General features: G+C 40.3%; 1 protein-coding gene across 2 annotated transcripts in view; it reads right to left on the reverse strand.

Moving 5' to 3' along the window:
• Positions 1–25,960, reverse strand: part of fkbp15b (FKBP prolyl isomerase family member 15b) — a 41,554-nt gene extending 15,594 nt beyond the window's left edge. The window contains exons 1-23 of one of the 2 annotated variants that reach the window (XM_088302614.1): positions 25,788–25,960; positions 17,781–17,884; positions 17,622–17,700; positions 14,718–14,787; positions 14,532–14,606; positions 13,016–13,114; positions 12,637–12,786; positions 12,477–12,545; positions 11,106–11,249; positions 10,737–10,879; positions 10,605–10,653; positions 10,431–10,538; positions 9,739–9,823; positions 7,953–8,053; positions 7,740–7,785; positions 7,543–7,649; positions 7,371–7,469; positions 6,635–6,729; positions 6,466–6,568; positions 4,797–4,968; positions 3,886–4,022; positions 1,463–1,612; positions 960–1,055 (exon numbers count right to left, since the gene is read on the reverse strand). In XM_088302614.1, coding sequence (XP_088158740.1) covers positions 960–1,055; positions 1,463–1,612; positions 3,886–4,022; positions 4,797–4,968; positions 6,466–6,568; positions 6,635–6,729; positions 7,371–7,469; positions 7,543–7,649; positions 7,740–7,785; positions 7,953–8,053; positions 9,739–9,823; positions 10,431–10,538; positions 10,605–10,653; positions 10,737–10,879; positions 11,106–11,249; positions 12,477–12,545; positions 12,637–12,786; positions 13,016–13,114; positions 14,532–14,606; positions 14,718–14,787; positions 17,622–17,700; positions 17,781–17,884; positions 25,788–25,837 — 2,331 coding nt within the window. In that variant the 5' untranslated portion in view covers positions 25,838–25,960. Of the gene's footprint in view, positions 1–959; positions 1,056–1,462; positions 1,613–3,885; positions 4,023–4,796; positions 4,969–6,465; positions 6,569–6,634; positions 6,730–7,370; positions 7,470–7,542; positions 7,650–7,739; positions 7,807–7,952; positions 8,054–9,738; positions 9,824–10,430; positions 10,539–10,604; positions 10,654–10,736; positions 10,880–11,105; positions 11,250–12,476; positions 12,546–12,636; positions 12,787–13,015; positions 13,115–14,531; positions 14,607–14,717; positions 14,788–17,621; positions 17,701–17,780; positions 17,885–25,787 lie in introns of both variants that reach the window. The other variant, XM_088302605.1, reaches the window with a different exon arrangement.
• Positions 25,961–26,366: the final 406 nt, after the last annotated feature.

Consider the following 26,366-nt stretch of genomic DNA (forward strand, 5'->3'; position numbering starts at 1 on the left):
TCAAATAGTCAGTTTTCAATTAAAATATTCAGTTTCTAGTGGCACAAATATCAGCCGATAAATAGGCTCTTAACTATGAACAAACAAACAAAAGTAAAAATAGAACCTTGAAGAACGAATGAAATGTGACACTGGCGGGTAGTGATTGCAGTTGCTTCAAGCATCTGTTAGATATTTTTAAATAGTCGGCAATACTGTTGGTACCCTTACATCACGGAGAAACCTAGAATGGGTACTAAAACAACACAAGACTGGCAGCAATATTTATTGAAAATTAACGAGGGAAGATCCTTTATTTTTATTTAACGTGAAACTGGCCTGGACACGCCCTCATGGAACATCAGCTGATAAAGACGGGTCACAAGACAGCATCATGTGACACTCTGAAGAAGGCGAAAGACTTGCCGAAACATGTCTGGTAAAAATTTAACCTAAAACGAAATGGTCTGCTATAAATGAATCAGTCAAATATAAATAATAATAAGAAGACAAAATAAACTTCATACAAATACTGCACATAATATTCTTATTATTTTTTTTAATCATTGAGGATGCCTTCATCAGTCGGTATGTTTCAGCTCCTTCCACAGATGTATGATAGGATTTTGATCTGGGTAAATAGAGGGCCAATTGAGATGAGTCCAATGTTTTGGCCTTAGCCACTCTGGGGTGCTTGTCAATAAGCATTTAAGCTTTGTTAAATCTGGCACGGTATGTCTTGAACTTGTGCTGGATGTGAAGAAATCTCAAGACCATCAAGGCATTCTGAAGCAAAATGTGCTGCTTTGTGCCACACATACTTTTGTTTCAGCTGTTGGTCAAATTCGGAATTATAAAGTACAACTTTCAAATTTCCCCATTGTGGGACTAATAAAGGACATCTTATCTTAACCTCAGGGGCATTCACTTCACTTTTCCAGGTCCCACTGTATGTCAATGTGTGCATGTAGTCTATTTACCTCTGCTGATGTATCTGCTAAACTTTCTTGCTCAGTCAGTTTCATCTCAAGTTCAGCCACTCTTCTTTCTAGTAACTCCTTAGTACTGCGTGACCCCTGGTATTTGAAGTTAAAATAGAAAAAACATGCATAAGTAAGGTCACAGAAACCAAGAGGGAGTTAAAATAAGTTTAAACTACTTGTTTGTGTGAAAATTCCCCAAAATTCCAGTAGCCCATTTTTCTGGCAGCAGAATTTACAGTTACTAAACAAAATGAACCGATGCTCTTAGTCTGGGCATGCTAAGGTGATACTGTGTGTCCGCTCATGCAGACATGGGAGCACATTTTTACTCAATGTAGTTTGAAACCTCAAGGACTGGAATTAACACACATCAACATGTTTGAAATGGCAGTGTAGAAAAAACTACTACTACGATTAACTATGAATGGAATAAAAATACACACACGTTGCAATTATTCTGAAAATGAGAATGCTGGTCTGTGTAATTACATTGAACTTGCCTGTTCCTGTTGCAATTTCAACTCCAGCAGATAATCCCTCTCCTCTTTAAGATCAGCCAGATCTTTGGAATATTTTTCTGTAGCTGTGGCTAAATCCTCATTGTACTTAATCTTCAATCTTTCCTCTAGTTCTGCTTTTAGCTGACATACCTGAAAAAACAAAATTCCACCAAAACTAAAGGTTAAACTTGACTTTAAAGTTTAAACAATATTTAAAATAAAATGGTCGATGTGATTGATTGCTTATAGTCTGAACGTGAGTCTGATGACATTTTGGTGCAGAAGTATTGGGACAAGGGATTTTATAAAAAAAAATAAATAAACAAAAACAACAACATGATCGAAGTGTATACCTCCAGAATTAATTTAAGAGCTTGAAACTACTTGAAAATACCTGAATTTTAAGGGGTGAATGGTGATAACGTGAGTTGATTGAGCATACTCAGGTTGATTTTTTGTTCCTCTGAACTAAATTATCCTAAATAATTTGGGTTTTGGAGCACTGAGGAAATTACAGTATTGACAAGTTAATTCAGATTGCAAAAAAAAAAAAAAAAAATCGACTTTCAACAAGAAACTCCCATCAAAGTTAGGTCAAATTTATTTATATAGCCCTTAAATCATGAGAAAGCCTCAAAGGGCTCCACATGCCCACAGTCGACAATCCCCTGATCTTAACCCCCAGGTTGACAAGGAAAAACTCAAAAGCCATTCTGGGAAAAGTGAGGAATTTTGAGAAGGGACCACAGATGGGGGAGTCCCAATGGAAGCAGAGTGGGCAACATTTGACACATATTATGATGCAATATAAAGTAAACTTGGCGGCACAGTGGACGACTGGTTAGCACGATGGCCTCACAGCGCAGAGGTCGTGGGATCGATTCCAGCTCCGGCCTTCCTGTGTGGAGTTTGCATGTTCTCCCCTTGCCTGTGTGGGTTTCCTCCGGCTACTCCAGTTTCCTCCCACATTCCAAAAACATTCATGGTAGGTTGATTGGACACTCTAAATTTCCCCAAGGTATGAGTGTGAGCGCGAATGGTTGCTTGTCAATGTGTGCCTTGCGTTTGGCTGGCAACCAATTCAGGGTGTCATCCGCCTACTGCCTAAAGATAGCTCAGATAGGCTCCAGCACCCTCGCGACCCTTGTGAGGACAAGTGGTACAGTTAATGGATGGATGGATGTAAACTCACTGCATCATATTCTCTCAAACTGATGTGTAACATTGAATCGTAACCCCACTGAATTTAATCCAAAAAAATCATTATACTTTAAAATGTTAATCCTTGAATCATATTGCACCACATGTATCGAGATATGTATAGAAACGTTATATATTGTAGAGACCCTTGATGATTCAGTCATGTCGCTTTCCGGATGAGATGCCAAATTACAGTGGCTTGAGAAAGTATTTGGCCCCCCTTGAACTTTTTGCCACCTTTCAGGCTTTAAACATAAAGATAAAAAAATGGAAATTTAGTGAAGAATCAATACCAAGTGGGACACAATCGTTGAGTGGAATGAAGTTCAAATGATATTCTAAACTTTTTTTGGGGGGAGAAAAACTGAAAAGTTGGGCATGCGATATCATTCGGCCCCTTCACTGCCAGCACAGCCAATTCGCTCCAGAAGTAAACAGAGGCCAGAGGTGTGTAATCTAATCTCAATATAAATAAACCTGCTTGGGGATGACTAGTCTAAAAAAAAAAAAAAAAAAAAAAAGAAAAAAAGCAAAGGCATGATAATGTTACTAAACAGGAGGGAATAAAGCATAAGAAGATTCAAGCATCGTCCTCACCATCAAACGTCAAACATCAAACATCATCAAACGTAAGCATTACGTGTGAGCCTCGGTAGATCTCAGCGGGGGATTCTACTGTTGTCTGGTGGACATTTTGCTGTTTTTAATCACAATGAGGAAAAAGTCAACCTACAATTACGATAGGACAACTAGGATATAAACATTTTCGCTTATTGTATTGAAAACAAGGAACAACAGATAAGTGGCTCCAGTAAATGCCTGGCACAGCATCACTAAGAGGGAAACTGATGTCCATGTGTTCTAGTCAAAATTATATGAAAAGCAGTCAACAAGTAATGACCCTAATTTAATTTGACCCACTAATAAATGGCTTTTCCCCTCAGAAATTCTCAGTTTGTAGTTTAAATACTTTGAAGGTTTATTAAAAAAAAGGCTTTTTGTTGAAGCCTATCCTTTTCCGGTCCAACCATTAGGTAAATGATGTAATTGTTGAATGCCTGTCAGAGGCAGAGCGCATTATCATTGCTATTGGCAAAATATTGTCATCATATTGACTCACAAGTGATTCTCACCCAGTTAATATAAAGGCAACATTAAAACCAACAGACAACATAGCAATGAGATGCCCAGTGACAAAACACAACATTATGAAGGGCACTCACTTGTTTTAGACCACCTTGATTTGTCTTCAGGTCATTAACTTCCCCCTCCATGTTTTCGAGCTTTAGCGCTATCTCCTTGCGTCTTTGCAACTCTGCAAGGTACTGAGACTGGGCTCTTTCGGACACTTCCTTCAGCTCTGACACAAACAAGCACATACTCACCGCAATGTTACATCAATGACATACTGCATGTGTTGCTGTGAAGATTTAATTATATTTGTTTTCAGTGTGGAGTTGGTGTAGTTTGTAAATTGTTTCAAATAATAACAACATGACTAGCTGTTGTTTTTAATGGGAGTACCAATCGGTTTGTGAGTGAGTGAGTGAGTGAGTGAGATATATTAGTGTTGTCAAGCGATTAGATTTGTTTAACTAATGAATCACCCAAAAATTAATTAATTGCGATTAATCACATTTTTCAACTACTATCTTTTGTGAAGCTTGTAACAGGTATTTACTTGAATAATATATTGGCATGATAACAAATATTAAGTGTATTTTTATTCAAAGACTGTTCTAATATTGTTTGTTTGATCCTTGAATATGAGCTAAATGGAGTCATATTTACAGGAATATTTCTTGGAAAAAATTCTCAAAACTTATACAGTACATTTAATTCGGCCCACAAGCACCACACTTCAGCAGTGTTGGTTTGCAAGGCAAAGTGGTAACTTCAACAGGGTGTTTTGTTGTGAGATGATGTGGCAAAGATGTACACCTAATATTGTACACTATTTGAATTTGGCTTTGCAAAGTTTGCAAATTATTTTTGAAGTAAATAAAATGGAGTAAACGTAGTTAAAATAGGTTAAAAAAATTCTAAATAATCTCGAGTTAACGCTGTAATGTGTGTGTTTGTGTGTGTGTGCACGTGTGGGCGTGTGTGCGCGCATGTGTATATTAACACTAACCTTCCAGTTGAGTTTCTAGATAATTAATGCGTTTAGAGTGGCGTTCACAGTCAAGCAGACTTGTACTCAGTTTAGTCTGCAGCTCCAAAACCTTCTGCTGATGAGTCAAAGCCTCTACTTGCACTTGAGAAAGATGAGCGGTGGTTGATGCCAGTTCTTCCCTTAACTGAATCTGGTGGGCAATCAGGGAGATTCAGTGACAATATGTTAGGTAGGAAACGCTACACAAAATGAAACCCAATGTCACAATAAAGAGTGAACGCCATGTAAAAGCACAAATGACAAGTTAATTTTTTTCTGTAAAAGTGGGTCGTGACTTCGAAACAGGGGTGCCAGGTTGACAACAGTTGAGAACCACTGTGAGGATGGGAGTTCTTTTATCTTTTATCAATGTATTTCTAGCATGCACAGCTAAATTACACAATTACACTAAGTTGTTCAAAGCATGATGCTATCAAGTTTTCACACTTATTCATATATTCATCTGCTGATTGTGTTTTATTGTCGGATAAGCCGTTCTTCATAAATAACTAAGAATTGTTGGATTTTTCCCACGAGTTTAAAAAAGTGGATTTCAAGTGCATGCCATGAAATTAATGTAAGTATTGCTTGATTGTCTCTGTGTGATTGTGAGCTCGGTGGGTGTTCGTCTTTTTCTGCCCTGCAATTGGCTGGCAACCAGTCCATGATGTACACCGCCTACTGCCCGAAGATGGATGGGATAGGCTCTAGCGCACCCGCAACCCTTGTGACGCGAAGCGGCTCAGATGATGGAAGTATGTGTTTAACCTTTTAACTGTCTTCTGGTCTTTTTTTTTTTTTTTTTAAATAAGACTTAATTTTTGGCTATTCCAGCATGGGAGACATTTATCCATACAAAACCAACGTGGCATAAAAATTCAGATTTTACAAGTGCTTTAATTGTTATTAATTAAATTACTTGAAAATTACCCATATACTGTACCAGTTAGTTTTTTCACCAGTTTCTCCACATCCATTAACACGATGTTGATAATTATTAAATTATTATTGTCGTAAATGGACTGTTTGGTCTGCATTTTTTAAACATAAAATTTGCAGATTTTACCTCCAATTGTCATGGAAAGCAATGTCATGAAAAAGTTTGTTTTAACTTGAAAGCTATTATATCCTTTGACTTAAAAACCAAAATGTATGCGCTGACACAAAAACATTTGAGCAGTAAGAGAAGCAAACATCTATCAAATATAGTTGGCTACCTTTTTGTTTTAATTTTTTATTTATTTTAAATGTGTGTACTTTAGGTATTTCTTTGAGATTCATCTATGGCCTTGAGGTACTTCCATTCCGAAGTGGACTTTTGCATCATGACTTTAGATCCTAAGTCATTAAACCTCTCTACTATAAAATTTGAAAAGAAGGGCGTCTTTAGCCATCTTTACACTTGGTCGTTGCCTGCACAGACGTCACTGCGGCAATGCCACGCGCGGTTTCCTGTTTTACTCGTGTGTGTGTGTGTGGGCGTGTGTGCGTTACTGTGTGTGTTGGTTTGATTCCATTCAGATTTTTAAGTTGTGTTGTGATGTTATTCACTTCAGAGAGAATGCAAAGTGTGGATTTAAGATATAACAATGTAAACAGAGCTATATGTTGGCCCCTTTACAATTTGGCAATCATAAGCCACACTGACCTTGTCGTGTTCAGCCTGCAGTAGTCTTGTCTGACCCTGCTCACTCGAAGACTTGAGGGAGTCATTTCTCTTTTCCAAAAGTGAGTTACTCTGTTCCATATACCTACACAAGATATATAAATCAACATGATATCTGACCTTCAGACAGTTGAAAAATAATTCAACTCACCTTTGGCTTTGGCTGAATAGTTCACTTATCTTGTGGTTTTGCTCCTCAATATGAGAGCCTTTCTCGAATAGTTCCCTCTTTAAACATTCATTTTCCTACGAACAAGGAAAGGATTATCAGGGATGTCACAATGCATTAATCGGCCTCAGATATCAGCCAAAAAAACATTATCGGATTTTATCGGACTAAATCCAAAATTTCCTTTATTAGCACTCATAGACAGGCAGTCCTTTCGAGAATCCACTTATGTTCTTGTATCCACCAGCATCAAGAGCGAGCTTGCATAGCAGGTGATGAAAACAACCACTTCTATAAAGGAGCTAGAGAAGACAGTCTGACGTTTGTGGTTAACATGTATATATATTTTTTCGCGCGGACGCACTGCTGTCATTCACTTAACTGAGATTTGTTGCACAGGTTTGCCTCAGTGGTACAACAGTGTGTTGTTTGAGTTCCCAGGCACGGCTTAGTTCAAGTTGTATTATACCTTATATTGCTATAACACACTCACTTCAACATAATACTACCTAGAAAATACATTCAATTGCAAATTTAACACTGGCATTGACACAGACAGACAGGCATATATACATATATTGGTCTGCAATGAAAATTATATTGACAATGCTGATCGAGAGCACTGACATTATAAACACAGCAACCGCTACGAAATGTCCAATTGCAGGGAGGTGGCGTAGTCACACGAGATGGTAAAATGATGTTTACTGGCGTATACCTTGATGATTCTTTGGACGTTTTGCATGATCATGGAGGACTCCATCGATATACCAGATAGGCCCAAGGAGACAGTTCCCGGCCTTTGAAGGTCATCTATCTAATGAATAAGATAATGTAAGTACAAAATGGAGGCAGTTTGTGTGAAAGCCATATCCTTGAAATTTTTTTACTTTTGATGCAAGTTGAACGACCTTATCTGACACTTTTCCGACAGCTAAACAAATCTCTGTGATTTGCTGTCGTGCCTCGATCATCAAGGAAGTCATGTCACTGGACCCTAGAGGACAAATTTGAGACAAATTTTACAAATAAACATTGAAGTATGTTCTTAAATGTTTCTGGTTTGTCCTGAGGTTTCTTAGCTTACCAATGTAAGGGACACGTGCAGGATAAACTTGGCTCACAGACTGGAGCTGATTTAAAGGAACAGAAGTCTGTGTGTAGGAGTAAAACTTTGTAACAGCAGCAGCAGCAGCAACAACAACAACAATGAATAACAACAACTTTTTTTCCCTTTTTATTTCCTTTCATAACATCAAATATTTCCAATAAACACAGACAAAATAGAAAGGAAGCTCACCTGGAAAGTATGTGTGCTCCCGAGCAAACCAGGCTGAGCAGCAATATTGGTAAGGTTGGGAATTACGTTGGTAGGAAGAGCAGGGTAGGGATGTGGAAGCACTGAGGAGAAATAAAATGGCAAAAATATACTATATCACAAGAAAAATCAGTGTGAAAAAATAAAAAATACTTGTAGAATATGAGTATGGCTCACAGAAGAATTTAAGCCATCCATCCATTATCTGCAACTTATGCGGGGTTGGGTAGCGGAGGCAGCAGCTTCAACTGGGAAGCCCAGACTTCCGTGTTTTAATTTCATTTAATTGAATCCATCAACTGCTATTTATTTGAATGTTGAATGAATTAATCTAAGAGAATTTATTTCGATGAGTCAATTAAAGACGCAGACCGAAAAGGCATAAGCTGCAGCTCGCACTTCGCGTCCACGCTTTTAACCTGATCAACCCAATCAGAACAATAATCTTAAACAGCACTTAAAAATAATGAGAGTAAGACATAGCTTTTATCATATTTTTCCAATAACCTTACCTTTAAACAAAATCTAAAAATGTCTTCAAAACTTCAAGTCATCATCAAGACTGCTCCACACTTTCACATGCAAATGCATTGATCTTTTATTTTAGTTCTGTTTTTTTATTCTCTGCATTTTACGTTGCACGGCGCTCACATCATATCTTCTATTCTCAATTTAAGTGCTGCATCATTTTATGGCTCCCACATAATCATGCATTTTGTTTTACTGGTATTTAAAGGAAAGGCATTAAGTCCTAAATGTTCTCAAAAGTGTACAGGGTGCCTAATAATGCGGCGCCTTGTGTGTGCACTTGTGTTAGTTAGTAAATGTTGTTGTGACTTTCTTGAGCGCTCTGCCTGACTGACTGACAGAGCGTTATATGCCAGCAGACACACAGCTTATATAGAGGAAAAACGAACGCGATTGAGGACAGCATGCAAACAGGAAAGTTGACGCTAAAGGCAAGCCCCAGTAGGTACTGTAGCGCAGCAAATTAACTGGGAGCGTGCCATCATTCCGGCAAGTTTGACGACGTTGGACATCGGGCGTTCAAAGCGAAGTTGCGAGTGGCGTGCAAGCAACAGATGACAGATTGCGGACACAGCTTTTACTAAGACTTGGAGGCACCGCCAGGTCGTCATTGTGTGTGCATTAAGCCACCACAATTCTACCTTTGGCTAAAATGCACTGCAGGATTCTAGTTAAGATAATCCAATTTTAGGATAAAAAGTCTTGCAGATCACGATTCTCTCACAGCCTGAAGCTTGGTATTTATTCTTCAGCTTGCATTTTTAAAGTTAAATTCGTTGTTTAACAAATATTTAGAAGGTTGGGAACCATGTCGTGTGGTCACAACGCCATGAGGCAAAAATCCCCACCCCAAAAAACAAAAAACAAAATAACAAATCGAAATAATAATGAACAAAAAATAAATAAATAAAAAAAATCAGCCTCTCTGTTGCGGTTTTTCACTTTTTACGGGGGTTCTGGTGACCATTAACCACGCCAAATAAGGGATTATTGTAATTAGTAAATTCCAAATAGGTTTTTCTCTGAAATAGCTTAATCACATCAATTGACAACTGAACCTGACAAGTCACCGCAAGGAATAGATGATGTCATTATAATTTCATCAGTCTCTGGGTCACTTTATGTTTAAAGGAGTTGGTGTGATTATTGTTCTGAAGAATATAAGTCTGAACACAATCCTAATATTTAAAATGCTGCAGGGCAGGGCGAATGGCTTTGACTCGGCAGAAAAAAAGGTTACCATGTGCTTGAACTGGGGCAGCAGAAGTGATCTGCACAGGAGGTGAAGCAACAGGCAGATTCTTGACTCTACCAGTGGTGACATCCTGTACAAAATGAAATGTGTCATTAACTGAAAATATTAGGACTAAGCAGAGCCTCAGAAAGGATCGAGCCTTTTCTGTTGCTGATCCTCCCTCTGGAATGATCTTCCATTAAATGTTAGGCAAGCCCACTCTTTATTCACTTTTAAAACTTGTTTGAAGACACATTTTTATTCTTTGGCTTTCGACCAAATATAACATTGTTCTGTTTTCTTCTGGTGTCTAATTTATGTCTTATAATAATTAATTTGTGTTTTAATTTACTGCTTTCACTGACTTTGTTGCTGGATTATTGCTGTAAGATTGCTGATATGATACCCTGCAATTTACAAATGGTCGGCTTAGTTGACTCACTGCATCTGCTATCGGTGAATAGTCGACAAGAAAAACAATCTCGGTGGGAATTGTTATTGCCTTGCCGACACGGGCTGGGTTGGTGCTCAACATTAAGCTATGTTATGTCATACATAAAACTTGCCAAGGGAATGCAGAAAATGAACCCTGAATTACAAATGTGTGTATGCGTGCAGGTACACTTGTGTACGTGACACCCCCTTGCGAGCCCAGGTAAAATAATTTTTAACCGCCAGTGTTAACACTTGACACTCACCTCTAATTCAGAGTCACTAGATTCAGGCTGGCAAGTTAGAAAGGGTAACATTGGCTGGCCCATCCTTGCCATACGAGAGATCAGCTTGGCCTTGGTGGCATCTGGAGTCTGCATTTGGACATATAATTCACTTGTCACATTACTTTCGAAAAAAAGTCATCAGGCATCACTTACTGTGAGCTGTTCACCAAGAGAATTTGACTTCGCACGCACAGGTGTCTCCCTAGGGAGGGAAAAGCCTAATGTAAAAAAAAAAAAGCTTGATAGAAAATCCTATTACATTTTTTAAGTAAAAGCTTCACTCACCTTGGTCTGGCTGAGTCCAATGCAGCTATTTGTACTGGTGGCTCTGATGTCAGATTCTTAACACTTAGGGCAGGGGAGATAGTACCAGAATCTCTTGAGCTGACACTGGCCTGATCAGAGCCACAGTCCTTGGAAATTTTCACCTACATTACATAGATATAACTGAATAGAAAGTGCGGTTTATGAGAAAAGCTACCTACAGATCAGTGCTACTGCTGTGTTTAAAATCATTATGGTTATAAATGGGAAAACCTTTATCTGGAGCCAAAGTTACTGCTTCTCAAAAAAAAGTTGATCCATCAAACTTATTATGTGGCAGAATACTGTATCAGCAAATTTAGGTGGATTAGCACCACCTGAATTGCTCACCCGTGTTAGTGCTGCTTCAAAAATTAGAGTGCTGTTAGCCGGGACACAGTCAGGGACACCTTGTGATCCATAAGCAAGGTTCCGTGGGACGACAATGAGACGACAGCCAGCCTTCTTCATCCCGAGCACCCCCTTCTCCCATCCCTACTCGCACAACAAGAGTACAAACACATCGTTACAAAAAAAAGACAACAATAAAATTCTATGCACATGCTGCACTCATGGGCCGTTTCTCTGTATGAAGACGGCAGAGTGAACTCGACAAATCTTTTTAAGTCAGTCTTTTTTAAGAACATATGTGAGAAGGTTATTCCTAAATCTCTTAAATTTGGAAAGGCTGCACATTTGTTAGCTAGCTAGCTTAGGGTCACAGAGTTATGGAGGAGAGGTCATAATGGCACCACTATCTCTTCTTCTTCCTCCATTAACTAGGAATCTGCCTGATAACTAACATCCATCCGTCCATCCATCCATCAATTGAGCCCCTTATCCTCAGATGTTCGCCCCCCCCCCCCCCCCCAAAATAAATAAATAAATAAATGCTATACAAAGTGCTATGAATTGTTTTCTTGTTTATTTATACATGAGCCTTGGTGCAAATCTGTGCTATACAGAGTGGCCTTCCATTCATATATGGCAGCGTCGGACATTAAGCCTTTTTGGTTGGTGGCCCGACATGGCCATAGTTGTGGTGGCCCTGCCAAATCTGGCACTGACCCTGATTTAAAACAACCTGTAGATGAAACGTATGTGAAAGTACAGCCAATCAAGGCAGCCATTTAAAATATCCACACACTCCACTACCCATTATATAGATTTTGTGATTTAAAGCAATACTGAACTTAATTCTTTATTAAATATGTAAGCCTAACAGTGAATGAAATGGTGAAGTGTGTAGACTTAGTGGCCAAAATGACTGTGAGCGCATAGCAAAAACTGTCAGAGAATAGGGGCAATGGAATGTGCGGATAGGGCTAAAAGTAGCAAAGATGCCTGATCAATCTAAGTGGATGAAATTAAAAATTGGGTATATTAAAAAATAATAAAATAGAACCAAGAGCACGATTTCATTAAATTTATTTATGAAATTTGTGCTGGTGGCTTGGTCAGGTCAGCATCAGTGAACTTTGGGTGGCTTGACACAGGACCATCAGGCCACAGTTAATGTCAGACCCTGTATGATCAACATGGCATTGCTTAAAATAAATGAATACATTAAAAAAAATTCATTATATATATATATATATATATATATATATATATATATATATATATATATATATATATATATATATATATATATATATATATATATATATAGAGCAGCTACAATTCACAAATTCAACTACTGCTGCAAAACAGAAATCTCACTTGAATTACTTTTCCAGCACCAATTTTCAGCCGCAACAACTTGTCTTTATTTTGATTGGAATCAAACATCTGAAAGGAAATGAAACTTCATTAGTTTCTCATATTTATAAACACCAGCAGTGCTAAACCAATAAAATTCTGTTTGGCGTGAATACACAACCTGTCCAATAGTGTGGTTTTGCAAGAGCCAGCCTGTGTACGCCACCTCCAAATAGTCCCCATATTGCACTGCCTGGCCTTCCCCAGGACTTAGATCTTGAGTCAAGACCGCATCTAACATGTTGCAGCTGTTTGCCTTTGCCAAACACACCTAGTGGAACAAGACATATATAGAATGAGCAAAATACTGAGCACAAACACTACATTATGCATAATTTTTTTACATTTGTAAATTTTCATTCTAAAATGGATTTTAATGGATTGATTTTCAACATTTTCAAGTCAAATTCCTATTTCGTTAAATGGAAATTCTGATTTAAAGTTTTTAAGACAACTCTTGAGATATTGTTTTTTTTTGGGGGGAGGGGATTATTACCTACCTCTTTACAGAAGTCAGATGATGATTTCTCTGATTCAAACATTAGGGACCAATTCTGCCTTTGGTCATCATAAAATGTGCAGTAATTGTTGGACTGTACCTATAGAAAAAAAGAAAAAAAAGGAAATATGAGGTTGTTCAGCGCACATAAGATGCATCATGTTTTATGATGTGATGCGTTTTATTTTAGTGTCAAAGTAAAGAGATTCAAGCATTTATAGATAAATCCAGACACAAGAAAAATACTTTTTGATTTTTTGCTACTGGTGCTGTTGTTGGCAATTATGGTAAGCACATCTCTGGTCCATAGGCTGGCTTACACATTATGTGACAAGTTACCCATACACAACTGTGTTTTTGGACAAATTATTTTGGCACGTGTCCTTTTATCATGAGCTTTTTTGATGAAATGCTGTTTTCTGCAAAACAAACAACAAAAAAAGTATGTTTCATTCATTCAATCTATTTAGTCACCATTTGTGAAAGTAGATTAATATCATGACTTGACTAATAGTTCCCGAATTATTATTTTATTCACAATTTTAAGTCAATTTTGGGTCAATAATGGCCATGATTTTCTTGCTTACCTTGCTCTTACTTTATAGATAGTAGGGCTGAACGATTTGAGGAAAAAAATGTATTGCGATTTTTCTGACAGATATTGCGATTTTCTTGACAATGTACAGTGACAAATATCGCAGAAAATGCCATTATACCATTAAAACAATAAAAGCTATTTCTGTAATAATGCGAGGACACTGCAGAGGTTTTGTGGGGGGGGGGGGCAGTTCTTTCTCAGGATTTTAAAAAACACTTGCAGTCAAGTATAATTTTGTATTTATGTGTAATTGTGTATATGAAAACCACCAATTGATTTACATTTCATACCAATCTACATTTTCTTCATACATAAATGTCAGATTATACATCAATGAAATAATTGTCCCTTAGCAAAATTAAACTGATTAAAATTTACAATTTTGAGACCTATTATGGTGTAGATCTCAAAACTTAGTATTCTGTGGTGCAAAATTGTGCAAATATTATTGATGGTCAATAAAAGTCCACTGTACTTAAGTGAAGACTCGGTAAAATGCATTGCATTACAATTGCATGTAAAATCTCAGGTTAATCACACTCGTGGATTTGCATAGGAGGGCATATCAATATATGAAGAGTGAAGATATTCAATTAATTGATTGTATGGCTCATCATAGGAATGTTGTCAATTTAGTGTAAGCCTTACCCCTGGAAAGACCCGTTCCTCAATGGCTACCATGTGACTTGACTACTCTTGCTTAAACTTTCTAGATTTGTGTATGTCCTTCCACTAAGTGTGTGTACCAAGACTGTCCATTGTGGAAAAAACAAGGAGAGATCATTTTAAATTGAAATTAATCTGCATAACAATCAAATGTTTGAGTGTAGTTTAGAGGCAACTTGATTCATGGGAAAAATTGATTCGGTTCAGAAACTCATCACAAATTAAGTTTGTAAACCAAGCATTCAAAGCTCACCGTGAAAATGAAGTCAATGTGTATCCTGGCAGATGTAACTTGTTTCTGCTGGCTCAAGTACAGTAGCAGCTTATACTATACAGAAAGAGAGACATGATTAAGAAAAATGCTACATCAGTACAATCATCTGAATGCCCATCCAATAATTCTAATACATACTATAATAATTCAATGCGCAGTCCCTACCTCTTTACTCGTGTGGTTGCCCAGAATGGCTGCACCCAGCTTTCCCTGCTTCACGTACTGTCCATTTATACTGTGTAAGGGGCATGCAATTATTTTGAATTGTTCTCTTCAAAAAACCATGGCAGACAATATTCAAGCATTCACACAAAGTACATATGGTAGAACAATGAATAAAATCCAATTTAAATGAAAAAAAAAAACAAATCTAATCGCTGGTTCTTAACTCTTTGTTAGCCGACCATTATACATGTGTTGTTCAAAACATGGTTAACTTTGATGGTGCTGTTAACAAACCACGTGAATAACCATTACTGTTTTGTGCCACTATGTCTCACAATTCCTCATTTTGTTTACTTTCGGTGTTGCAAAAAAATTGTTTTTGCTGACAAGTAAAACGTAAGTTAGTCTATGTTTGAAGCCCGGTGGCAAATAAACAGTTGAAATGCATCGTTATGTTCGTCAAAATTGCCCCGGGGGGATTCTACTCAAAATCCCTGGCGACAATGCACAACTGTCCATTGGCAAATACAGTGAACCCTCGCTACTTCGCGGTTCACCTTTCGCGGGTTCAGTGCTTCGCGGGTCTAAAAAATATTCGGGGGCAATGTAGTTTCGCTGAGCGGCACGACGGGGCGCTGGAGCGGTTAGACGGCCGGCGTGCGCCAAAGAGGAGAGTGGACGAAGAAGAGCACGTTCCCCCGGGCACGATTTGGGGCGACGTTTCGCGCGGTTCGGACCGTACCAGAGCTCCGGCCGGCGTGCGTGGCAGTTAAGCCGTAGAGGAGCACCTTCCCCGGGCACGGGCGGTGCCAAGCAGCCCCTAAGTTTAACCGAATGGAAGCTCCGGAGGAGGAGGGCGGGCGTGTGTCACAGTTAAGCCAAATAGGAGCACCTTCCGCCCGGGGCACGAGCGGGGCGAAATGAAACCGAGTTCAACCGAACGGAGACACGCTTCGGGGGAGCAGGTCCGGCGTGCGTGACAATTAAGCCGAAGAGGAGCACCTCTTCCGCCCGGGCACGAGCGGAGCGCGAGGCTGTCAGTTATGAATGAATAAATGAATAAATAAATAAATAAATAAAGAATGCCACCTTTCATTTCACAGGGCACACCGGACGGCGTACCAGCAGGTAAAAGTCGGAGTAATTAAATAAATACAAAAAGAATGGCTGGGGAATAAAAAAAATACGTTTTAATAATAATTTGTTTTTTTTTGTTATAACATGAATTTCACTCTCTCTCTCTACCCGTATATATATATATATATATATATATATATATATATATATATATATATATATATTTATTTATTATATATATTGTATATTTTTTAAGCATTTTTGAAGGTGCGCCGCTACTTCGCGGATTTTCAGTTTTCGCGGGTGGTTTCGGTCCCCATTAACCGCGATAATCGAGGGTTCACTGTAATACCACAATTTTCCATATCAACACAAAAGTCAATAAAGTTAGGGGGAAAAAGACAAACAATAAAAAAGCTGGTCATTCCAACGACGCATTGTTGTTTCCATTTGTCAGCGAGGGCATGGTAGCAACAGTGAGCAAGTGAGCCCCTATGGTGCAACCCTAGAACGAAACACGACGGGAATAATGCTGCTCTCTCTGCACCCAAAAACAGCACCATTGATCTAAAGTGCACAAAACATCTTTGAATTCCCCCCATCCATTGCCGAAAAAAAAAAAAAAAGTAGGATAAGGCACAATCAAACGAGAACTGACACACAATGGGGATAACAGTGTGCTTTACTGTAAGTGAATGAAAAAGCTGATTTCACAAGATGGAAGGTGGCCAGGGTCTCAGAGGGACAATATTCCAAATCACAGAAATACTGTTAACCACAGACAGGTACGAGTTTTCTTCCCAACTGAATTTTATTTATTGTGTCGTCAGCACACATCTACCCCTGAAATACTCAGCCCTGACATAACAATGTAATCCAAAAAGCACAGTGATTTACTGTTTACATAAATCAGCGTTAGCCACCAATGCCATGTAGTTAATGTACCATATTTTTCAGACCATAAAGCGCACTTAAAATCCTTATATTTTCTCAAAAATCAAGAGTGCACCCTGGATATGGATAAATGTCGGCTTTTCAGTTCGTCTGCTTTAATTCAAATTCCTTTTTATTATATTTGCGTTCTCATTCTCATGCTTCTCTTATTGCAAACAGGCATCTGTTTTCGTCATACCGGAATAAGAACTACTTCCTGCTTTTGTGTGTAAAAATCATGGGAAATGTAGTCCTACTTGCCCAATGCTGCGGTTGCCCTTAGACCCAATGAAAGTTGACCTATGCTGGCGACATATTTCCAAAGTTACAATGTGGGACCTGACCGGCCTAAGGGAAACAACACAGCCAACTTTCCATAACTACTGAGACCAAGCCAGAAATGTGACATTGACGTTCTTACAGCTGCTGAACTGTCAACCAACGTTGCATCATGCATTAGCCAAAGTAATAACACCAGATTGACTAGCAATGTTCAAGCTTTTTTTTTTTTCTCCATCTGTCAATATATCAAATAAACAAATGATAACATTAGAATAAACTATTCTACATGAAATGTTTCACAAAATAATGCACATTATGACCCAATGCCTCTTATGGATGATTTTTTCATTCATTGATATTGTGCCTAATAATATGGGGTGCGCTCAATGGTCCATAAAATAAGGTATATTGAGAGTTAAGCACACGGTTAAAAGGTTAGCGCCAGTCCTTTGATGTGTGAACTTTTACGTCAACGTTTGAGTTTTGATCAACAAGACAGTGCTGTTAAAATTAACGGTCGTTAAATCTACTTAACCAGTGGTAAAAAAAAAAAGTTTTGAACAACCGGGCCCCGGTCTTCACTTCTTTAAACATTAAAATCAGGGTACTTACTATTGAAAGGCTTGGACTGCAGCGGCAAATAATACTTCAAGGGTACCAGGTGAGAGTGCTACTGTCTGGATGACTGAGACTGCAAAACATGATAATGCAAAACATTAAGCAGTCACATCAGATTATATTCAATTCATTATTCAGTTTGAATGGTCTGACCTGGATTCGAGCTTTTTCTAGGCTGCTTTGGTGCTATATAATGAAAGGACTCATTCCCTTGCCTGGTTTCTTCATCAAGGCCGAACAGAGAAGCCAACTTGGCCCTGCAAGAAGAGCAAATGTTAAGACAAAAATTTGTTTGTGTCACCACAAAATCATTTGAAATATTTGTTTAGGTCTCATTTCGTAATCAGGGCTGAACTGGCACTCACACACCCAAATAATTAATAAAATTGGCATTTTAACTTACACTCGAGTATGCACGTACACGCAAGCACCCATTTTTATGCGCGTGTGCATGCTTATATACAAATATCTTGCTTATCTATTATCATATATCACCCCATACCTTGCTCAATATACTCATAATACAAGCAGGTTCAAGTCTAAGTAAATAGCAACGTTTTGCTGATCTTAATTTACAAGATGTCATTTTATTAAAGGGGAAGTCAACCCTCCCAAAATTCTTTGCAATAAAACGTTCTTCGCGCCTTAACTAGACGGACCATGGCATTTTGATCAATATTGTATTTTTGAAATATGAGATAAGCAGCAAAATTCACCTGTTTTTAGCCATCTTGGTGGGCGACTGTCGACTGAAATGACATCACAGTTCCTCAGGGCTCAGGTAACGACCAATCAATGCTCACCTGTTTCCTAAAGCCGAGCAATGATTGGTCATTACATGAGCACTGAGCAACTGTGATGTAATTTTCAGTCGACAGCAAGTGGTAAAATGGCCGCCCCGGGAGATGGATAAAAGTGGGGAGATTTTACTGCTTAGCTCGCATTCAAACGCGGGAGTAAACAAAATGCCGTGTTTTGACGAGGAGGCCTGCATAGAAGAAATATTATGGAACTATTTGACTTCCCCTTTAAACAGATTCTTTGCATATGTCGGACTATCTTATCCAGTACTTAGCTAAGAGCCAATGAAAGCCAAAACCGTTTTGCATACTGTGATTGATGGCCTATTCATGTATAACACTGAGTGTAATGTAAATATTTTTATATATTATTAGATTTTATATGGACGACCTATTGTATTAATTTAAATTAAGTAGAAATGCACTGAGAACAGGAGGTAGGACTAGATAAGTTCTCTACTTCTTCCTATCAACCTGTAAACTAATTATGGTTGTATACATGTAGACTGTTCTTATGACATTCCTTTTTTTTTCTCTTCTTTACTTTTAAATCTTTTACCTATGACTATATTCATTTCTGTTCTGTTTGTATGTTCAATAAAAATCAAATCAATCAAATGAGTTGATGAACACTTTCAACATCCCAGAGAAGAATGCACGACCAGCAGGATCTCCGTGGATTATTGGCAGATTGTTCAAGGGAAGTCATGTGTAAGCATCGCAAGCTGCATCTGTCAAGCCTCTGCGATTGAATTGGAACAACAACTAGCGTGAAATTGCTATGTTCGGGACTGTTGTGTTTTATTAACTCATTCAACCTAGTCCCTGCCTACCGAAGATCTTTTTATACGTCTTGGGCATTTTTTGGGGGGGGTGTGATAGTGTGCAGTAGACTGTGACTGAGAATCAGCCTCGTCTGTCGACTAGGACAGGCAGTGGTTCAAGAGATCCACCAGGATCATGCTGCAGAAGAAGACTGAAGTGGGGGAGGAGTGTTGGAGAAGAGTTGTGGAAGAGTGTGCAGACTGGAGAGTCTTAGACGACGTACTAGTGATGGAAAATCAAAATTTACTCTTGAGGAATTCTTTTGGGTAAAAACAAAGGCTTCCAATAAGCATGACAAAGGCATTAAAGTTGCTTTAAATCAGAAGATGATGACGCTTCGTCTCCATAAAAGCAAGAAGCCATCAAAAAAGGTTTCGCGTGTTTCACGTGGCCCACAGATCGCTACGCCGGTATTTTCAAGCAGCAAAGCGATACAGTCCCCTTTCAGACGGTGTACATTGTGTGTAGTCACGTGACTCCACCGATTCAGCCTGAATAAGAAGGCAAACTGACGATGAGAAAATGGCTGATGGTTCAAATCAAGAAGTGGCTGACTACTGAAGATGAAGTGACATTAGTTGAAGTTGATCCTGTTGTGCTTGTCCCGAGAAGAAATTCGACATCTTTCATTTGGAAATATTTTGGATTCCACAAAGATGGTGTTGAGCAAAAGAACATAAAATGCATAGTGTGTCTGGAAACCGTCGTAACCACCAAAGCAACGCATCCAACCTTTTTCACCACCGACAACGCAGCAATACTGTCTAGTTCAAAGGTGTCTGTCGATCTCTCGCTCCATCCTCCCCTCACTCGTAAACAAGACCCCAAGATACTTAAACTCCTCCACTTGGGGCAGGATCTCCTCCCCGACCTGGAGAGGGCACTCCACCCTTTTCCGACTGAGAACCATGGTCTCAGATTTGGAGGTGCTGATTTTCATCCCAACTGCTTCACACTCGGCTGCGAACTGCTCCAATGAGAGTTGGAGATCACGGCTTGAGGAAGCCAACAGTACCACATCATCTGCAAAAAGCAGAGATGAAATACTGAGGTCACCAAACCGGATCCCTCATCGCCTCGACTGCGCCTAGAAATTCTGTCCATAAAAGTTATGAACAGAATCGGTGACAAAGGGCAGCCTTGGCGGAGTCCAACCCTCACTGGAAACGAATCCGACTTACTGCCGGCAATGCGGACCAAACTCTGACATCGGTGGTACAAGGACCCAACTGCCCGTATCAAGGGGCTCGGTACCCCGTACTCCCGAAGCACGCTCCACAGAACTCCCCGTGGGACACGGTCGAACGCCTTCTCCAAGTTCACAAAACACATGTAGACTGGTTGTGCGAACTCCCATGCACCCTCAAGGACCCTTGTAGAGATTGTAGAGGTGGTCCAATGTTCCACGTCCAGGACGAAAACCTCACTGCTTCTCCTGGATCTGAGATTCAACCTCCCGACGGACCCTCCTCTCCAGTACCCCTGAGTAGACCTTACCAGGGAGGCTGAGGAGTGTGATTCCTCTATAATTGGAACACACCCTCTGGTCGCCCTTCTTAAAAAGGGGGACCACCACCCCGGTCTGCCAGCAGAGGCACTGTTCCCGATGTCCACGCAATGTTGTAGAGGCGTGTCAACCATGACAGCCCCACAACATCCAGAGCCCGAAGGATCTCATCCACCCCCGGGGCCTTGCCACCGAGGAGCTTGTAAACCACCTTGGTTACTTCAGCCCTCGAGATAGGTGAGTCCACCACGGAGTCTTCAGGCTCTGCTTTCTCAATGGAAGGCGTGTCGGTAGAATTGAGGAGGTCTTCGAAGTATTCTCCCCACCGACTCACAACGTCCCGAGTCGAGGTCAGCAGCACCCCATCTCCACTATAAATAGTGTTGGTGGTGCACCGCTTCCCTCTCCTGAGATGACGGATGGTGGACCAGAATTTCTTCGAAGCCGTCTGGAAGTCGTTTTCCATGTCCTCACCGAACTCCTCCCACGCCCGAGTTTTTGCTTCGGCAACCACCGAAGCCGTATTCCCCTTGGCCACTCTGTACCTGTCAGCTGCCTCCGGAGTCCCACAGGCCAGAAAGGCCCGATAGGACTCTTTCTTCAGCCTGACAGCATCCCTTACCGCCGGTGTCCACCAGCGGGTTCGGGGGTTGCCGCCACAACAGGCACGACCACCTTACGTCCACAGCTCCGATCGGCTGCCTCAACAATGGAGGCACGAAACATGGTCCACTCAGACTCAATGTCCCCTGCCTCCCCCGGTACGTGGGCAAAGTTCTGCCGGAGGTGGGAGTTGAAACTCTTCCTGACAGGGGATTCTGCCAAGCGTTCCCACCAGACCCTCACAATACGTTTGGGTCTTCCGGGTCGGACCGGCATCTTCCCCCACCATCGGAGCCAACTCACCACTAGGTGGTGATCAGTTGACAGCTCCGCCCCTCTCTTCACCCGAGTGTCCAAAACATGCGGCCGCAAATCCGATGACACGACTACAAAATCGATCATCGAACTGCGGCCACCTTAAGGCGGAGGGAGGCTACCCTCTCGTCCACCGGGGTGAACCCCAGTGTAGAGGCGCCAAGCCGGGGGGCAATAAGTATGCCCACACCTGCTCGGCGTCTCTCACCTTGGGCAACTCCAGAGTGGAAGAGTGTCCAACCTAGGGCTGGGCGATATGACCTAAAATCAATATCGCGATAAATTGGGTAATTTTACCTCCATAACGATAAATGTGCGATAAATTCCCCCTGAGGACCAAAATCTAAATAAATGCAGGAAATGCATATTAACTGCTTTTTTTATTGACCAACTGGTACACATTACTTTCAATAAAAAATAAAAGTACAAAAATAATTTGAATAAACATTCAAAATAGCTTGCTTTGCATGACTTGAACGATGTCACAAAGAACAGGAGAAAAAGTGTACCTCTCACAAAATCTTTTTCTGCAAATATACTGTGCCGAGATGCTATAATGCCATTTGCAAAAGCCTAGATTTGTGTAAAGGTATCTTGTAAACAATATAAATCATGCCATGTGCAAAGGAGCTAGTCGCCTGTAAACAAAATGCTAAATAAAATGAAAAAAATGTAAATGGAATGCCAATGCCAAATAAACAAGTGTGCATGATCAGGAAAATGTGCCGTCTCGAGTACTCCGGTGCGCGGTCGCCACTTGTCTATGTACTGCACATTCAGGCTCAAACAGGGATCCATGTTGCGACTCGACCACAAGTCGGATGTGGATGCAAAATGCTCGACATGTCTCCGCTCCCGTCCCGATGTCCATATCGGGAAGTGCTGTTTGCGGCAAATATTTTCGTACCTCTTGTCGGCTACGTTCATGAGGCGTTTAAATCCTGTGCGCTCCACTGTAACTATAGGTGCTCTATCTTTAGCTATGTGCTAGGCTATTGCATCCAGTTCTGAGACGTTCTCTTGTATGGTGTAGCCTCCGTTGGTGGGCTGTTGTCACTTGTCCAACCTTGCTCCTCACTTTGAACTTTTAGCACAAGCTCCAAGTCAACAGCATGGTTGTGTTGTGGGTGGTGAAAAAGAAAAGGTTGGACGCGCTGTTTCAGGTGCTTACGACGCACTTTGTAGTTCATGTTCTTTTGCTCAAACATCGTCTTTATGGAACCCAAAACATTTCCAAATGACAGATGTCGAATTTCTTTTCGGGACAAGCGCGACAGGAACAATTTCAATTAACGTTACTTTGTCTGCAGCCGTGTCAGCCGCTTCAGGATTTGAATCGCCAGCTACGAACGCGTCTTCTGTTTACATTCTTCTACAGCGCATCAGTCACGTGACTACATGCGCTGTAGCCGTCTTAAAGGGGCATGAACATCGCCGCAGACAGAAAAGACTTTTCTTTTTTTTTTTTTAGACACCGAATTTACCGACATGGGCAAAATGATGTCGGTCATTGTAATACATTTCGGTAACGGTAAATTTTTCGGTTTATCGCCCAGCCCTAGTCCAACCCCACTCAAGAGGACTGGTACCAGAGCCTAAGCTGTGTGTGGAGGTGAGCCCGACTATATCTAGTCGGAATTTCTCTGCCTCGCACACCAGCTCAGGCTCCTTCCCCGCCAGAGAGGTGACATTCCATGTCCCAAGAGCTAGTTTCTGTAGCCGGGGATCAGAGCGCCAAGGTCCCTGTCTCTTGCCGCTGCCCGACTCACATTGCACCCGACCCCTTTGGCCCCTCCCACAAGTGGTGAGCCCATGGGAAGGGGGACCCATGGGTGCAGGCCCGGCCACCAGGCGCTCGCCGACGAGCCCCACCTCCAGGCCTGGCTCCAGAGGGGGGCCCCGGTGACCCGCGTCCGGGCAAGGGAAATCGTGGTCCAATAATTTTGTCCAACATTTCTGTGTTATTTATAAATGATGGTGCAGTTTAAATTGAAGGCGATACTATGGGCTTTAATTTTTTTAGTAATTGTTTAGTGCATTCTAACATGAAACCAACTCTATACACTATGCAGAGTTGCACTAATACTATGAAACTATCTATACAAAAAGAAATACTTATGTGATGACAACGAGGGCATGTAGCAAACATGTCAGATTTTGATACTTTGAGTTACGGGTGGGCGATGTGGCAAAAATATAATTTCACAATTTTTTTTTACAAATCATTTCATCACGATTCTTTTGTACATCGTTTTTTTAGACTCATTTACACATTTCTACCATTTTCAACATGTCTAAAATACATATAAAACACAAAAATAAAAATAAAAAACATCTGAAGCCAACTAAGCTTTCTGAACAAGTTTTAATTTAAATTAAATGTGTAGTGAACATAAACATAAAAGCTAACATAACCATAAAAATACGGCTAATAGTGCGGGTCTAGTACTTTGAACAGTCTTCAAAGCCCTCGCTTTCTACTTTGAGTACTGGAATTTCCCAGTTTGTGAGCGCATCACGCCTTTAAGGGAGCACGGCGGGATCTTCGATACATCGAGTTCACTGACTAATACCTCCTTAATCTTCAGATACAATTGAAATGTCAGAAATGAAAAAAGGCATCAGCCACAACGTGCTTCCTTCCTTGGTGATCGAGCATCCCCGTTGTGCTGCCATGAAAGGGATGTTTGCATCCTCAGTATGTGTATGTGAAATGTGCCGTAACTTTAGGACTCGGTTACTAACACCAGGTAGCCATGACACCACGTCGCATTACCCACAATGCTTCTGTGTAGATCACGGATGACCCGGATCACACCACTACTGCGCATGTGCGGTGGCGACGGGCATACAACCAGAAAATCCCAAGATGAGGCAGTTTCAAGAGAAAAGCAATAGGCCAAATAAATATATACATTAAGGACTCATCGACTACTTAAATTGTCGACGAGTTTGATCATCGTCGTCATAATTAGTTGACTAATCTTGGCAGCCCTAGTGCATAGAGTGATTTAACAGCAGCATGAGTCGGTTTCACATCTACAGATAGTTGCTGCTCCTTTTTGAAGTGAACTCTTCAAGCCACCCTTTCTTTTAATCATAAGCGTTACGTAGACATTTTTGCACAAGGGCCATGGCACTATTAAAAATGTTTGTTTACAAAAAACATTACTTCCACAAACACAATATCCCCTTTACACAATTATAGGCCTTTGCATATGGCATCACAGTATCTTTGTGCAAGCCATTTGCACAAAAAAGTTTATAAGAGAGGTAACCTTTTTCTCCTGTTCTGATATTGTTCACATCTTGCAAGCTACAAGAGAATTTCATAGTTTTATATTTCATTGAAAGTAATGTGTGCCAGTTGGTCAATAAATCAACCAAAAGCATCTGATTTGCATTTCCTGCAGTTAATTTCAGATGGCATAGATCTACAGTGCCAGACGTAGTCAAGAGCTGGAGTTTTTATTGACAAAAAAAATTTGATGCAAATGTTCCCCCCCCCCGTGGATGAATAGCCGTTTTAATTATCAGTTATTGACCCCTTGACTACTACTAATAATAAAAACCTGAAAAAAAAACATGTCACATATCGATCTGTCACTATTATGTAATGACAACAGTCTCTCCCTTAGTTAGGGATGATACCTATCCATGAACAAACGTGGAAAACTAACTATTCCTTTAAAATAGGGTGTCATGTCTTCAATCCGACAAAGTGACTTGAGGATACTTCAAACTCGTACTGCTTTACATTATTGCATTGCACACTACACACGCGTTGCTTGAAATGTCAATTCGGGAAGCTTTTGAGACCAAAACAAAACGTATCAATAATAAATCCGTCTATGTGCCCCATACTGTTACTTGGTATACGAACGTTGAATGTGATTTCCCGTTTTTCTCTTTTTTTGTCACAATTCGAAAAATATTAGTAAGACTTGATTAATGTTATTTCAAGTCGGTGCAACAACGATCAACCACATTGTTTGAAACGTGGACTGCTTAAATGAACTCCGTACCTATAGCTTGGCACTGGCTAATGTTATGCTAGTTAAATCTGTTGCTAACACGTTCATCATCGTCGAGAAATGATGCATAACTTACCCGCCTGTGGGTGACAAGAAATCGCCATCTTCGTCGTCTCCACCGAACATTTTATCAGTTAAAAGTAGCAAGTAGGCTACTTATACATGGCAACTTGAATAACGTCTGACCACTCTTCCTGGTTGTGAGTCGTCAGCTGACTTTCCACCTGATCCCCTTCTGACTGTGAGGTTAACGCCATTGATATTATTAAGAACACTGAATAGCGCGTGCGCGCTCTGAGCCAATGGCAAGTAACATTCGTCACCAGGCGGCCATCTTGGGACGGGGCTGCGCGGTCAATGAAATAACAGTATATCCTTCAACTCTCCTAAATTCTCAACTGATTTTCAAATGGCTTGGTTTGTCGGGGTAACGTCGGAGATGTTATTTGATGCATACTTAAGAATAGTTCAAAACATTTAATTCAATATTTAAAAAAAGTGCATTAGGTTGGTAGGTAAAGCAAACGTACATACACACGCACACACGCTCAATTATATGGTTAATATTTAAAAGAAATAAAATAATGATAAAACGAATTTTAAAAAAAAGAACTTTGAGAGAACAAGGTTTCAAAACCAATGGCGCAGAGGAACG

This window comes from Idiotropiscis lumnitzeri, chromosome 1 (genome assembly GCF_059441095.1).
Source record: "Idiotropiscis lumnitzeri isolate Australia: NSW breed Sydney's pygmy pipehorse chromosome 1, RoL_Ilum_1.0, whole genome shotgun sequence".
In the NCBI taxonomy this organism is placed as follows: domain Eukaryota; kingdom Metazoa; phylum Chordata; class Actinopteri; order Syngnathiformes; family Syngnathidae; genus Idiotropiscis; species Idiotropiscis lumnitzeri.